The sequence below is a fragment of the Chiloscyllium plagiosum genome, unplaced genomic scaffold, assembly GCF_037043375.1.
Source record: "Chiloscyllium plagiosum isolate Xiang-an unplaced genomic scaffold, Cpla_swu_hap1 HiC_scaffold_29, whole genome shotgun sequence".
Lineage (NCBI taxonomy): Eukaryota > Metazoa > Chordata > Chondrichthyes > Orectolobiformes > Hemiscylliidae > Chiloscyllium > Chiloscyllium plagiosum.
In genome coordinates, this window is record NW_028270167.1 from 33725201 (window position 1) to 33739871 (window position 14671).

The following is a 14671-nucleotide window of genomic DNA, read 5'->3' on the forward strand; positions in this document are numbered from 1 at the left end:
GTGTTTATGATTTGCAGATATGGTATATGACCAGAAGTGAAATTGGCAGGATGTATGAGACCATCATGGAATTATGATGTATCAGTCAAATTGTCACATATAAGTTGACAATCAGTTGCTAAAGTGGCCCTTATAGGCAAATGAGCAGCATTGATCGCAAGCTGGCAGAATGATTACAGTTTTTATTTTAAGTGATAGGCCAGAACAATTTCACATTTCCTCTTCCCCCTTTTTAGTTTGTCTTTGACAGACGGGGCGAAAGGCAAAAAGACTCACAAGAAATTTTCGTGGGGAGGAGTGTGACCTACAAGAAAAATCATCCGATTCTGATGTGGGAATGTCGCAGACATGTTGGCAGTGGTCACAGAGCGGTCAGTGGGAGGGACTGGCTTTATCCTCCAGCATCAAGACAAGTTGCAATGTGGCAGATTAAAATTGCAAGGGTGGAAAACTAATGTTCTGTGTGGTATTTAGTTTTAAAAAGGAAAGCTGTTACCTTGCGGAAACTCAAGAATTGGAAGTTGAGAGTATGAAGAGTTAATATCCATGTCAGATAATTCATAGGAACTGACACCAGCAGTGCCCAGAAATGATTTTGAGTTTAAAAATCAGTTCCCAAGTTTTCTCAAGAGGTTTCTTTTTTTTTTGTAAACTGTAAGGACAAGATCTCCAGCTTTATGTTCCTCCGTCCTTTCATTTTGGAGTTGGCATGAGTTCTTAGTACTGATGGCTTGGTAATAAATTAGAGAACACTGCTCTTCTATTCAGGGGCTTGGCAAAGCTGAGGTCTGTCGAAAACTCCTAGTGGTACTGAGGACGTGCCCTGATTAAACAAATCATGCGAATCATCATCAGCCAGGAGCCAGTGTTAGTCCCAAAATGAAGGCAGGAAGGGAAGTATTCTCAAGAGGTTTCACTACACTGCAATTCTTCAACATTTTCTGCTTTTTGCTGGCACTGCCAGGTAGGATGTCTGTTTTATTCTATTTATTTAAAATATGGCGAATTAACATATTCCTGAGCTTTGGTCTGTCTCTGCACCTACCGTAGAGTTTTATCGGTGCATTTGCTGGTCTCTTGTTAAAGTTGCTCAGACTTGTCATTATGTCAGAACAGATACAACCTCAGAAAATTGATCTAAATAGTTATGGAAAAAGAATTTTTTTCTGAGAAAGAATAACAGTTCAAGTTTTTGTTTGTTAAGCACAGAAGCCACCAGGTCATCCTGTGAAACAAGCATTGTTTATGCCCCGTCTCTCTCAGATGGAAATCATGTCAATCACCCACTCTATAGCATGTCACACTCCATGACATATTTTGTGCATGGATTCCTGAGGGAGACTTATAGAAAGCCATCGTTGTACAGTGATGGTGTAAACTTTTGTGCTTGCCTCAATTCAAGCTGATACAGGCTGTCATATTCAAAGAGCATAATTAGTTTGCAGAGGCAAAGAGTCATGCATTTTTGTGTGGGCATTTGCTATGCACTTGTTTACTCTTTAACCCTTTTAACATCAATGTCCATTGAAGATAACATGTCTACATTTATTAAATACATTATTTTATCATACTTTTTCTGTGTGTTCGACGATTTTTGCTATGTATAAAGCCTATAGTCACTTTTGGACTGGAGGAAGCTTTAGGGCAATCTAAACTAGGACTTATATTGATTGCACTCCCAAACCAGGCATCATGTGGTGCTCAGACTCATGACTTTGTAGAATTAGATGCTCAATGTCTAGTTAAACGCCAATTGGAGTAATAATTTTTCTCATCACACTTACTGCATACCTTTTACTTTCTTTGAGATTTTCTCCTTTTTGCTTTTGATAAAGTTGCGGACACATTCCTTGGAGCCAGCCTTTTGTACCATGCTAAAGTGACTAGTATTCATATCTGTCTGCCTGATTTTTCTCCCATTCTCCTTTTCAAGACTCAGGTCGTGAAGTTGCATTGGATTACTCCATGCTCTGCAATGTATTGCCAGTGTCCTCTGCAGGATGACTGACTAGGAGACTCTCTAGCTCTTTTGACTTGTCACCAGGCATCCTGGAAGGATTTACATGCTGACATTCAACCTGTTTTGGCTGTGAGACGAATGGACGTTCCATGGTTTTTGTTCACATTAAGCCTGATAGTGAGAACCCATTTGCTGTTCAATCAAGGGGTGATGACAACGACAGTCCAAGTCATTCTCACTAACATCCAAGTAGACAATAAGAGGTACTTTTCAGTCAGGATTAGTGAATAGTTAGGATCAGAAACTCTATCTGTTTTATTCCTTCCTTTACTCAGGGGTTCTGAGGTCACTTGTAATATCCAAACAGGTGAGATCAACTAATGAAGTATTGATTGTTCGTCAGATATGGGATCCTCTTATGGCCCTTAGCTCAGTATCATATCAGGTAAAAGTTATTGTCCAAATCCCCTCTAGTAATGTTTTGCATCAGTGAAATTAACCTGTGGCAACAAGTATGTTATAACTGAAATTGAACTGAATTTCTGTGACTGTTCATAACCTTTTCAATAGTTCATGAATTCCCTTGTAAATTTCATTGTTGTAACTTCCAGAATATGACTTCCAGAAAAATCACTAATTTTGAAACATTTCCTGTTGTGCATCAGGGACAGTGAAGGTGGTACAGATGGCATTGTACAGGTGGTACTGGTGAAGCTGAAAGATGGTAATGGAATAAGGTTGAAATTAATCACTGTCAGCAGTATGAAATAGGTGCAGAGCAGCTTGTTTCTCACAGGCACAATTTTCTTCCCACCAGAGTTCACAGAGTGTGAATTCAAAAGTACTTCCTTGTCTGACTGTTGTTTGAAATTAAAAATGGTGAGATAGTTGGTAAGTCAGTGGAGAACTAAATGCATGGTGAAAAATTATTCTCTTGGTCATTTTGTCAATAAACATCTGTCAGTACATGGGCAGAACTGTGATGTACAAATGATTTTTGGCAGATAATGGTGTGCCAGGAAATATGCTATTGGCCATTACAATGACAATTTGAATTTGTCTAGCATTTTCTGCTCTAATTAGGGGAATGGAATGGTGTTACCATATACAAGTGGAAGGCAGGTTACATTAGCAAATCAGGGCAGGATTTATACACTTAATGGTAAAGGCTGGGGAGTGTTGCCAAACAAAGAAATCTTGGCAGTGCAGATTCATAGTTCCATGAAAGTGGAGTCACAGGTAGACAGTGTAAAGAAGGCATTTGTAACACTTGCCTTTTTGGTCAATGCATTGAGTACAGGAACTGGGAGGTCATGTTCTGGCTGGAAAAGGAGATTGGTTAGGCCATCTTGTGGAATATTGTTTGCAAATCTGGTCTCCCTGGTATAGGAAGGAAGTTGGGAAACTTGAAAGGGTTCAGAATAGGTTTACAAGGATGTTGCTGGTTAGGAGGGTTTGAGCAATAGGGAGAGGTTGAATAGACTGGGGCTATTTTCTCTGGAATGTCAGAAGCTGAGGAGTGACCTTATAGAGGTTTAAAAAATCATTTTGAGCATGGAAAAGGTAAATATCAAGGTCTTTTCCCCAGGGTAGGGGAGTCCAAAATTAGAGGGCATAGGTTTAACATGAGAGAGGAAAGATTTAAAAGAGAACTAAGGGACAACTTCTTCACACAGAGGGTGGTGCATGTATGGAATGAACTGCTAGAGGAAGTGGTGGAGGCTGGTACAGTTATTATATTTAAAAGATATTAATATATGCAAAGGAATGGTTGAGAAGGATATGGGTCAAATGCTGGCAAATGGAACTTGATTTATTTAGGATATTTGGTTGGACCAAAGGGTCTGTTTCTGTGCTGTGTATTTCTATGACTCTATTTAAATTATTTCAATTGACGGTTAAGCTTCCTCTTTAAGGATGCTGAACCTTAAAATTGTCATGCACATAATTGTTTTATGGGCATGCCAACTCACTACACTGTATGAGCTACTGCTCATGGTAAAGGTCACTGCAACCACTCTCCATAGGTGTAGGAAATGACAGGATTTGCTTCATTTACAATGGTAGAGGACAACCTGGTCTAACTAGAAGAGTCAGTTGTAGTTAACAACATATAGCTTATTTTCTGTGAGCATATAATTACAGGTTATATTGGTATGAGAGCAGTTTTACAGAGACTGAGGAGGATCCTGTTTTAAGTCTCATTCTTTTGAGAACTTAAGCTGTTTTCATCCACAAGTTCATATGAGATCAGCACAGTGGGTGGTGCTTACCTCTGACCTCACTATTAACCCTTTCAGACCCACATACAATATTAGTTAGATTAAGAATGTTGTATTTGGTTTTGTGTAGGGGGTAAGGTATAGTTTCGCAAGTTTACAATAGCAGGACAGTTGGAACACATTTTTGGAAATTTTACTTGGGTGTAAGAGGCCTTCTCAGTTAAACACTCTTACCGGAAGTGTCACTGAGTGTATTTACTTAATGTCAAAGAGCCCATCCATGGAAAACAATATAATGTTGATAATATTTGAGCATTGAATGGGTTGCCGGAATAAGGTGGCACTCCATAATTAGAGTGGGAGGGGATAGTACCATGCAGAAGATGATTTTACAAGGAAGAGAAAGAGTAATGTGCTGCAACATAGTGATAGTGTGAAACTTTATAGGTGAATAGATAGTTACTTATCTACTTGATTTGGAATTGAGTGACATTTCCAGCAATTTAGTACTTAATCCAGGTAAAATTAAAGCCAATGAAATAAAGGTAACCTCTCCAGTGTTGGACCATATCTGGACTACATTCAAGCAGGAGCTGATAAGTAACAAGGAGGAGAAAGTGAGGACTGGAGATCAGAGTCAAAAGATGTGGTTCTGGAAAAACACAGCCGGTCAGGCAGCACCCGAGGAGCAGTTTCAGGCATATGCCCTTTATCAGGAAGTAGCAAGTAATACTCACGACACACAGACAATGACCATCTCCCTTTGATGTTTATCAGCATCATCATTGTTGAGTTCCTCAGTGTCAGTATCCTGCAAACTTAAATGGACTAGTTAAACAAATACTGTGGCTAGAAAAGCAAATCAAAAGCTGTGACTTCTGAGATGAGTAAATCACTTCCTAGACCCTGGTTGGAGAGGAGGGTGGAGCGGATCACACTCTCAGCTACCTTCCCCCTGGGCCCTCCCCCCTCCCATTTATCTCACCACCCCCTTGGCTCACAGCCTCATGCCTGATGAAGGATTTTTGCCCAAAACGGCGATTCTCCTGCTCCTCAGATGTTGCCTGACCTGCTGTGCTTGTCATCACATGAGCTGCTACTTCAAACAAAGCCCATTGTCAGCCACTAATTGTTCCCATTAGCAGCTCTTCATTCTCTCAGGCTGATCTTCACCCATTCGTTTGTCTGCCCAATTGTATATCTCTCTCTGGTCTCCATCTCCACCTATCATTTACTCCTTCCCCTTCCCTTTCTTTAATATATGAACCAACATTTCCCAGCTACAATCAATTCCGAAGAAGGGAACACAAATGTTCCTTCTGCGTTCTGTCCACAGATGTTGCCAGAAATTGTTTAGACTGAAATTGAAAAGGAGATTGGTCAAAAAAGTTTGTCCTCGATCAGGAAGGTGTGTATTAGCAAGAGAAGGAATTACGGGAGATTTTAATTCAAAAGTATGTTGAATAAGTGCTACTACTTTTGTTGACAAAAAGAGGAGATTATTTTGTTAATTCGAAATTGCTTTCTCAGGAAGTATTGTTATTCAGTGAGGAAGGAAATATTACTTGACCTTGATCTTAGTATTGAGTCAGTATAAGTAGGTGACCTGAATTTGGAGAATATCTGGGGAACAGTGATCAAATGCAAATTAGGGTCAAGATCTAGGATTAGAAAGGGACATGCAAACTCCATATCAAGAGTAGAGTCATAGAGATGTACAGCATGGAAACAGACCCTTCGGTCCAACCCGTCCATGCCGACCAGGTACCCCAACCCAATCTCGTCCCACCTGCCAGCACCCAACCCATATCCCTCCAAACCCTTCCTATTCATATATCCATCCAAATGCCTTTTAAACGTTGCAATTGTACCAGCCTCCACCACTTCCTCTGGCAGCTCATTCCATATACGTACCTGTGTGAAAAGTTTGCCCCTTAGGTCTCTTTTATATCTTTCTCCTCTCACCCTAAACCTATGCCCTCTAGTTCTGGACTCCCCCACCCCAGGGAAAAGACTGTGTCTATTTAGATATAAAGGGTACTTTTGCAATTAAATGAAATAAGTAGTGAATGGAATGTTACATCAGCAATAGGTAAAGTAGAAATGAAGCAATCAGAAAGAAAATTACGAAAACTTGTCTAGAGAAATAAAATGACTCTCCATAGCATGATTGTAGAAAGTGAACAGTCAAGGCAAGGATGGTGCCATTAAAACGTTAAGGAAACAGGTATATATTAGGAAGTTAGCAACTAGATGTCAGATGGACATATGGTTTTATGTAGGTAAATATTGATATCAAAGAATCTTGAGAGGTGAATGTAGAGGAGATTATTCCCCAACAGAAATGAATGCTAATTAAAGCAGAAAGTGCAGAGAAACTCAGCAGGTCTGGCTGCATCGGTGGAAAGCTAATGATTGAGTCGAATGACTCTTCTTCGAAACCAAACTTTGGTTCTGAAGTAGAGTCATTAGATTTGAAACGTTAACTTTGTTTGTTTCTCCACAGGTGATGTGCTGAGTTTCTCCAGCACTTTGTTTTTATTTCAGATCTCCAGCATCTGCAATATTTCACTTTTATTTTGAAAGGATGCTACATCAGAGAGTCCTGATAGTTATTTTTTAAAGACCACAAGACACATTACGAAGGAAATAAAAGAATTACGGCTAAGTATTTTCATATTTTTGTAACAAGTAAATTTGCACCAGTAGAAAGTATGTTGTTGCGCAGCATTATCGCAGACTGTTAATTGTAATTTGAGCCTTATAAAGAATAGAAAGGATGCTTTCTTTTCAGTTTAGAAGGTGTATGTTTGTAATATTCAACTCTGAAATTAGAAATAAAATGTATAGCATAACTCCTGTTCTATCCTGCACCAACAAGCGTTTTGCAGCAAAATGCAAACTACTTTGACTCTGCAGGACAGGCAACATTGAGAGCCACTCTCTGCATGGCCCATGTAGGCTTTCTCATATCTAGAAGAAAGCCACACAGTGACTGGCCTGCAACACTGTCTGGCCCTGGTTTGTGTTTCACCTCTTTAAGGGCAACACTTGAACAAATCTATGCCCATCTCTCTCTCTCTCTCTCTCTCTATTCATCCATAAACCCAAATTCAGGAGGCCTTTTCATAAATGAATTGGAATATGCTGATCTGCAACTCAATTTCACATTTACCTTTAAAGTCTTTCCAAATCATAATGCAAGCAAGACCTGTTTTTATTCTGCTATAACTGTGTTTTTCCATTCAAGTATTCATGTTCTTGACTTCTTTCATCTTTGTATTCCTGCTTACCCTAATTATATCACGGCCAATGCCTCTTGAATTTTTATTTACCTTGAGGTAACTCGCTTGTTCCAGTTCATTATTTGGTTGCAAGTAGTTCATTTATTTTCAATAAGTGTTGCCGGAGAAAAAATGTCCTGCATCCAAAAATCTCACCACAGGCATTTTCTCTATTGTGTCTCAATTATTCTTTTCTTTACTGTTTCGTGAAATGTGGGTTTTGCTGGTATGGCCGGCATTTCTTAGAATCCCTTCAGCATGGAAGCAGGCCATTCAGCTCGTCAAGTCCACACTCCGAAGAGCATCCCACACCGCTGTGCTGTTCCTGTAATTCTGCATTTTCCATAGCTAACCCACCGAGCCTGCACATCCCTGGACGTTAGGGGCAATTTAGCATGGCCAGTCCACCTAATCTGCACATCTTTGGACTGTGGGAGAAAATGAGCCACCATGCAGCCCATCCATTTGTTGCCTCTCCTTAGTTGTCCTGCTCGGCCATTTCAGCGGAGGACTAAGTGTCAACCACATCAATCTGTGTGTAGAGTCACTGTGTGTCAGACTGGCTTTGTGAAAGGACATATAGTGAGTTTTTTTTAATATCAGCAATTATTGCTTTCATGGTCATAGTCATGAAGAACAATTTTCAATACCAGATTTTTTAAAATTGAATTTAAACTCCACAAGCTGCCATGATGGGTTTGAATATTAATGTCTCTGGAACCTTAGCCTGGGTTTCTGAACTACTAGTCCAATGAAGTATCAGGATTCCACTGTCTAAAGCTGAGGTGCCTCTTCAAAAAATGACACAAAAATATTATAAGACAATCAGACTTATTGCAGTTGCTGATAAATTATTGAAATATATGATGTGTACTAATATTCTTAATTAAATTATGACATAACAGGGTCAGTAGTCATGGATTTTTAAGGATCTTGTTGAATTATATTAATAAATGACATGGAAGAAAGATAAAAAAGACACATTGGATGTGCCTTATATGGATTTCTTAAAAAAATGTAGCAAGATGCTGCATAATGACATATGGAATTAGAGAAATTGGATAGAAAGGTGCTTGGAGCAATGACTGCAAATTGTAGATGTAAAATAAGTTTCTTTGACTGCAAGGATGTAGTGGGTGATATTCAATTGGAGTTCTTATTGGGGCTGAACTGAAGAATTGAGGAATGTTCTCAAAATTTGGTTATTATACCAAATTTGCAGGGTTCGCCAAATCGAAACAAAGGATTGCAAGAGAGCGAAGAAGGACTTGGATGGTATAGTGTCATAGAGTCATAGAGATGTACAGCACGGAAACAGACCCGTCGGTCCATGCCAACCAGATATCGCAACCTAATCTATTCCCACTTGCCAGCACCTGGCCCATATTCCTCCAACTCTACCTATTCATATACCCATCCAGATGCCTTTTAAATGTTGCAATTGTACTAGCCTCCACCACTTTCTCTGGCAGCTCCTTCCATACACGTGCCACCCTCTGCATGAAAAATTGCCCCTTAGGTCCCTTTTATATCTTTTCCCTCTCATCCTAAACCTATGCCCTCTAGTCTGGACTCCCCCATCCCAGGGAAAATACTTTGTCTATTTATCCTATCCATGTCCCTCATGATTTTATAAGCCTCTATAAGATCACCCCTCAGCCTCTGACACCTCAAGGAAAACAGCCCAAGTCTATTCAGCTTCTCCCTATAGCGCAAACAATCCAATCCTGGCAACATCCTTATGTGATCAAATGGCATGTATAGAAAAATGCAAACTGATTATTACAAAACTAGATGAAGGAGATATAATATTAAATAGTAAGGTTTGAATGGAGTGGATGTAGAGATTGGCAGAAAATGAATGGGAACAGAAAGAGTAGATAAAGAATAAAAGGCAAGTTAAATCACGTAGGTGATTAAAATAGTAAAATGATGGAGATAATGCTAAACATTTTCAAGATTTTAATTAGTCTGTAGGTGGATTAGTATATACTGTTTTGGATACATTTTTGCAAAAGAAGAAATAATTGAGAAAGGAGCAATAAGATTCATTGGGGGTTGATAGAATTGCACAAAATAGTAACTCACAATATTGGGGGTATTGTGTTAGTATGGAAACAGAGACTCAGATTAATGGGTCTTTCTCAAATTGAAAAGGATTAAAAAGTGGAGTGCCTCAAGGATCAGACCTAGGGCCTGAATTACTTATCATCTCTATTAATAACTTGGATGGTATAGAGTCATAAAGTCATAGAGATGTACAGCACGGAAACAGACCCCTCGGTCCAACTCGTTCACGACGACCAGATATCCCAACCCAATCCAGTCCCACTTGCCAACACCCGGCCCATATCCCTCCATATTCATATACCCATCCAGTTGCCTTTTAAAAGAGGAAGGGGCATAGTAAATTGTATCCACATTTGCTGGTGGTATAAAAATAGGTGGGAGGGTTTGTTGTGTTGAGGACATCAGGAATCTGCGAGGGGTTATAGATAGATAGAGTCAGTGGGCAAAAACCTGTCAGATGGAGTTTAATGTAGGAAAGTATGAGGTCATGCAGTTTGGTCAGAAGAATCAGAATGTAGACTACTTAAATGGAGAAAGACTCCAAAACCGTGCAGTTCAGAGGGATCTGGGTGTTCTAGTGCATGAAATACAAAACATTAGCATGTAGCTGCATTAAGAAATTAGGAAGGCTACTGAAATTATTGCTCGGGTATTGAAGTTTAAAAATAGGGAAGTCTTGTTACAACTGTACAGGGCATTGGTGAGGCTGCACCAGGAGTACTGTGTATAACTTTGGTCCCCATATTTAAGGGTATCCTGGCAGCAGTGGCAGTTCTAATAAGATTCACAGGGCAGATTCCTGAGATGAAGGATTGACTTAGAAAGATTGGTTAACCAGTTTGAGTCTTTATTCAGTTAGAGTTTAGAAGAATAAGGGGTGATCCAATTAAAGGTTCCACAAGGTTCTAAAGGGGACTTGACGGATAGATATTCAGGAGATGTTCAGATGTCCCACTTGTGGGAGAATCTTGAACTAGGAGATATAGCTGCACAATAAGGGTACATTTGTTTAAAACTGATGTGCAAAGGAATTTCTTCTCACAGCGGATGGTTAATTTCTGGAATTCTTTACCCAAGATACTTATGGAGGCTAAATCACTGAAAGTATTTAAAGAGGGTAGGTATTTGAAATATCAGGGAATTATTGATTATATTGAGCTCACCAAAAAAAAAGGTATTGAGGCCAGGGTTGGAGCAGTCAAGATCTTATAGAATGGCTTGAAGAGCTGAATGGCTAACTCTTGTTCCTGTTTCTTAAGTTCTTACGTTCTTAAATAAGTTTGGTCAAAAGGTGAATTCAGGTCCAGTGCTAATAAGGATAGCCAATTTGAAAGGCAGGATTGACCATAAAACTGTGGTCCTAATTGCTGACGATTATAATTTGAATGTCCTAGGGCTGCTAAATAGCTATCAAATTTGAGTACTTATGCGTTTTAACAAATGCAATTTGGAGCAAGATATGTGGGCTCCTTGCACTGACTTCTAATGAACTTGTGAAATGCTTTGGTTGACACAGAGTGGCTCATTGCAGGATGGGCTCAGGGACTGAGGGAGAGGGTGCATAGGTCCTCAAGATGTTGCTCTAGACATCCTGGTAGAGGAAATTAAAAGGAGAAGAAACCCCTATACCCAGACTCCAACCTCGTTGCCCTTCTGTCCTCTCTCTTGAAGCAATTGAATGGTTCTGCCTCATGTCCTCCTCCCACTCCTAAGGAATTCTGTAACAAAATGGTAAGCCCTTGCCCTCACCTGGAAACTCCTATGAGGTGTCCAATAAGATAGTGGTGAAGCACTTATTCTTTCTGTGTGAAGTTCTCAGACAATTTCTGGAACAATTAGTATTCAAGTGTTAATGACCTCTTGACTTAAGTTCCTAGAACATCTCCGAGAGTGCTTTGAAGACCCTCTCACTGCTCTCACAACATAAGTAAAATCTGCGAATGACACATACTGGTCAGACTGGTCTTGTATACCTTAGAACAGTCCTCCAGTATGACCAACATGTACATTTCCAAGTATTTTTTACTGTTATTGCAGAGGGAAAAACCAGTAACAACAAAGTGAGTAGCCTTAAAGCAATGCTTGAAATCAGTCTGTAAACAATGTTTACTCCCATAAATCAAATCCTTGTTCTGAGAGTGTATTAGTTGGTGTACTTGACATCAAAGTGATATGCAGATTCTTTAATGAACACCAACATTTTAAATGGCAGTTGTATGTTTAGCAAGCCTTTGAGTGGTTGACTCTAAGGCTGACTTCATTCCTTTCCCAAGATGATGTCGTAGAATCATAGAGGCATAGAATTGTACAGCATGGAAACAAACTCTTCGATCCAACTCTTCCATGCTGACCAGATATCCTAAATTAATGCAGCTCCATTTGCTAGCATTTGGCCCATATCCCTCTAAGCTATTCCTTTTCATGTACCCATCTAGATGCCTCTTAAATGTTGTAATTGTACCAGCCTTCACCACCTCTCTTTGCTATTCACCTTATCTATTTCCCTCATGATTTTGTAGATCTGTATAAGGTCACCCCTCAACTCCTACACTCCAGTGAAACGGAATTATATCATTTTTGAGCTCTGAGTGAATGGAGGTCTCTTAAATTTGCTCTATCAGTGAATGTCTTTCCAGAGGCTGAGGGAAACAGGGATAAAGAAAGTGCAAGTGTTTCTGTTTACACTGTTATGAAATCAATTTTCATTTCACTGTTCTGCCCAAAAGCAATAGAGTAGAAAAAAAAGTTTGTGTATTGCCGTATCTGGCATCATTACTTTTTCAAAACTGGATAATTTGCAAGTGACTTCCATCAGCATATGCAAAGCTTCGAGGAAGATGTTTTCTCTGGAGCATCAGAAACTGAGTGATGACCTTATAGGGGTTTGCGAAATCATGAGGGGCATGGATGGGATAAATAGACAAGGTTTTTTCCCTGGGTTGGGGGAGTCCAGAACGAGAGGGCATACTTTTAAAGTCAGAGGAGAAAGATTTAAAAGGCACCTAAGGAACAACTTTTTCATGCAAAGGGTGGTGTGTATATCGAATGAACTGCCAGAGGAAGTGGTGAATGCTGATATAATTACAACACTTAAAAGGCATCTGGATGAGTATATGAATAGGAAGGACTTCGTGAGATATGAGCCAAGTTCTGGCAAATGGACTAGATTAATTTAGGATATCTGGTCAGCATGGACAAGTTAGACTGAAGGGTCTGTTTCCGTGCTGAGCATCTCTATGATCCTAAGACCTCCTCTAACAGCTTGTTCCATAAAGGTACCACCAACTGTGTGATAAAGTTACCCCTTAGATCCCTTACAAATCTTTATCTTCTTACCTTAAACCTATGCTATTTAGGTTTGGACTCTCCTGGGGAAAAGACTTTGATGACTCACACTATCTATGCCTGTCATGATTTTATAAACCTCTATAAGGTCAGCCCTCAACCTCCGTGGCTTCAGGGAAAATAGCCCTGGTCTTTGGAACCTCTCCCGATTACTCAAACCCTCCAACCTTGGCAACATCTTTTCTGAACCCTTTCAAGTTTCACGACATCTTTCCTATAGCAGGGAGACAAGAATTGAATGCAGTATTCCACAAGTGGCCTAACCAATGCCTTGTACAGCTGCAACTTGACCTCCCAACTCCTGCACTTCTGTGTCTTGTGTTAAATATTGGTTTAGCCTGGTGTTTCACTGAAGACCTAATGTTGCCGTCTTGTTCACCTCTTCAGTACTTAAAGTATGTGGTGAAGAATGGGTCCACTGGCTGTCAAAGTTCTGAAGGGTTAATATTTTGGAGCAGTTAGAATGATAATATTGTGAAGGGCCAGAGTTGGGTAAGCTTACGTTGTCAGTGAAAGGGTAACTTTCTGTTCTGTTCTGCCTACATTATTAAATTGGGAATAATTCCTTTCTCTCGCAGTTCCTGGAGATTAGTTGAACCAATCTCAATTCCACATCAGATGAATAAGAGTTGATCTCATTAATCAGCACTAAACTTGTAACATTTGAGAAAGAATAGCGACGGTTGCTATGGGAAGTAAAAATGTCACTGTTGTACAGTTGAGGTACTTTTAAAAGGTTAGACTAGAGCTGGGGAATCTCTATTTTGCCACTGACTGTGCTATACCTGACATAGCACTTGAATGAAATTTTACTTTGCTAATATTTCAAATCTTGATCAGCAAAACAATCTATAAAAATAAAGAGGATTGCAACTCGATGAAGCAGCTAATCTTTTCTGCTTGCTATTTTCACATGTTTGTCTGACAGTAAAAGATACGTCATGTTCGTGACTTTAAAGTTTGCTGTGTTTGTATGGAAGCTTCTGGAACAGCTCTTATTTATTTAAAAAATATACATTGATGAACTGTTAAGATGGCTGCCAGGGCGGGGGGAGGGGTGCACGGGTCAGGTGACAATTGCAACTTCAACTCAGACAATCAAGCATCTGGAACTGGAAAGTTCCAAGGTCAGTCATATTGAGTGACAGTCTGCCCCTTGAATAGACATGCCTAAACAGTAATCCATTGTGGAGCTCACGGCTGCCATTGTTGGAAGCTTACCACAAAGCATAGAGTCAATGGACCCTTAGACTTTATATCTCTAGGTTTGCAACATCACAAAGCAAATCTAACGAGACCAGTTAAGTGCAAACGACCACCATTTACCTTCCATTATTGAGTAATGTATGATCATGAGACTGAAACTGGTTCTCAGACCCTGATATTCTCTAAAAGCCAAGCTCAAGAGACAGTGGGCCATCTGAAAAGTAATATTAACAAGGCAACAGCTGCAAAGAAAATAAAAGCAAAACACGACAGACATTGGAAATCTGAAACAAGCTGGGAATTTGTGTTGCAGACATTTCGTCCCCTGTCTAGGTGACATCCTCAGTGCTTGGGAGCCTCCTGTGAAGCGCTTCTGTGATGTTTCCTCCAGCATTTATAGTGATTTGTATCTGCCGCTTCCGGTTGTCAGTTCCAGCTGTCCGCTGCAGTGGCCGGTATGTTGGGTCCAGGTCGATGTGCTTATTGATTGAATCTGTGGATGAGTGCCATGCCTCTAGGAATTCCCTGGCTGTTCTCTGTTTGGCTTGTCCTATAATAGTAGTGTTGTCCCAGTCAAACTCATA

The 14671-nt window shown here is 39.9% G+C and overlaps 1 protein-coding gene across 2 annotated transcripts in view; it reads left to right on the plus strand.

Annotated features, from left to right (window-relative positions):
* The first annotated feature begins 531 nt into the window (after positions 1-531).
* The window catches only part of hepacamb (hepatic and glial cell adhesion molecule b), an 83507-nt gene continuing 69367 nt past the window's right edge, over positions 532-14671 (plus strand). The window contains exon 1 of one of the 2 annotated variants that reach the window (XM_043676867.2): positions 532-964. In XM_043676867.2, coding sequence (XP_043532802.2) covers positions 880-964 — 85 coding nt within the window. In that variant the 5' untranslated portion in view covers positions 532-879. The remainder of the gene's footprint in view (positions 965-14671) is intronic. The other variant, XM_043676868.2, reaches the window with a different exon arrangement.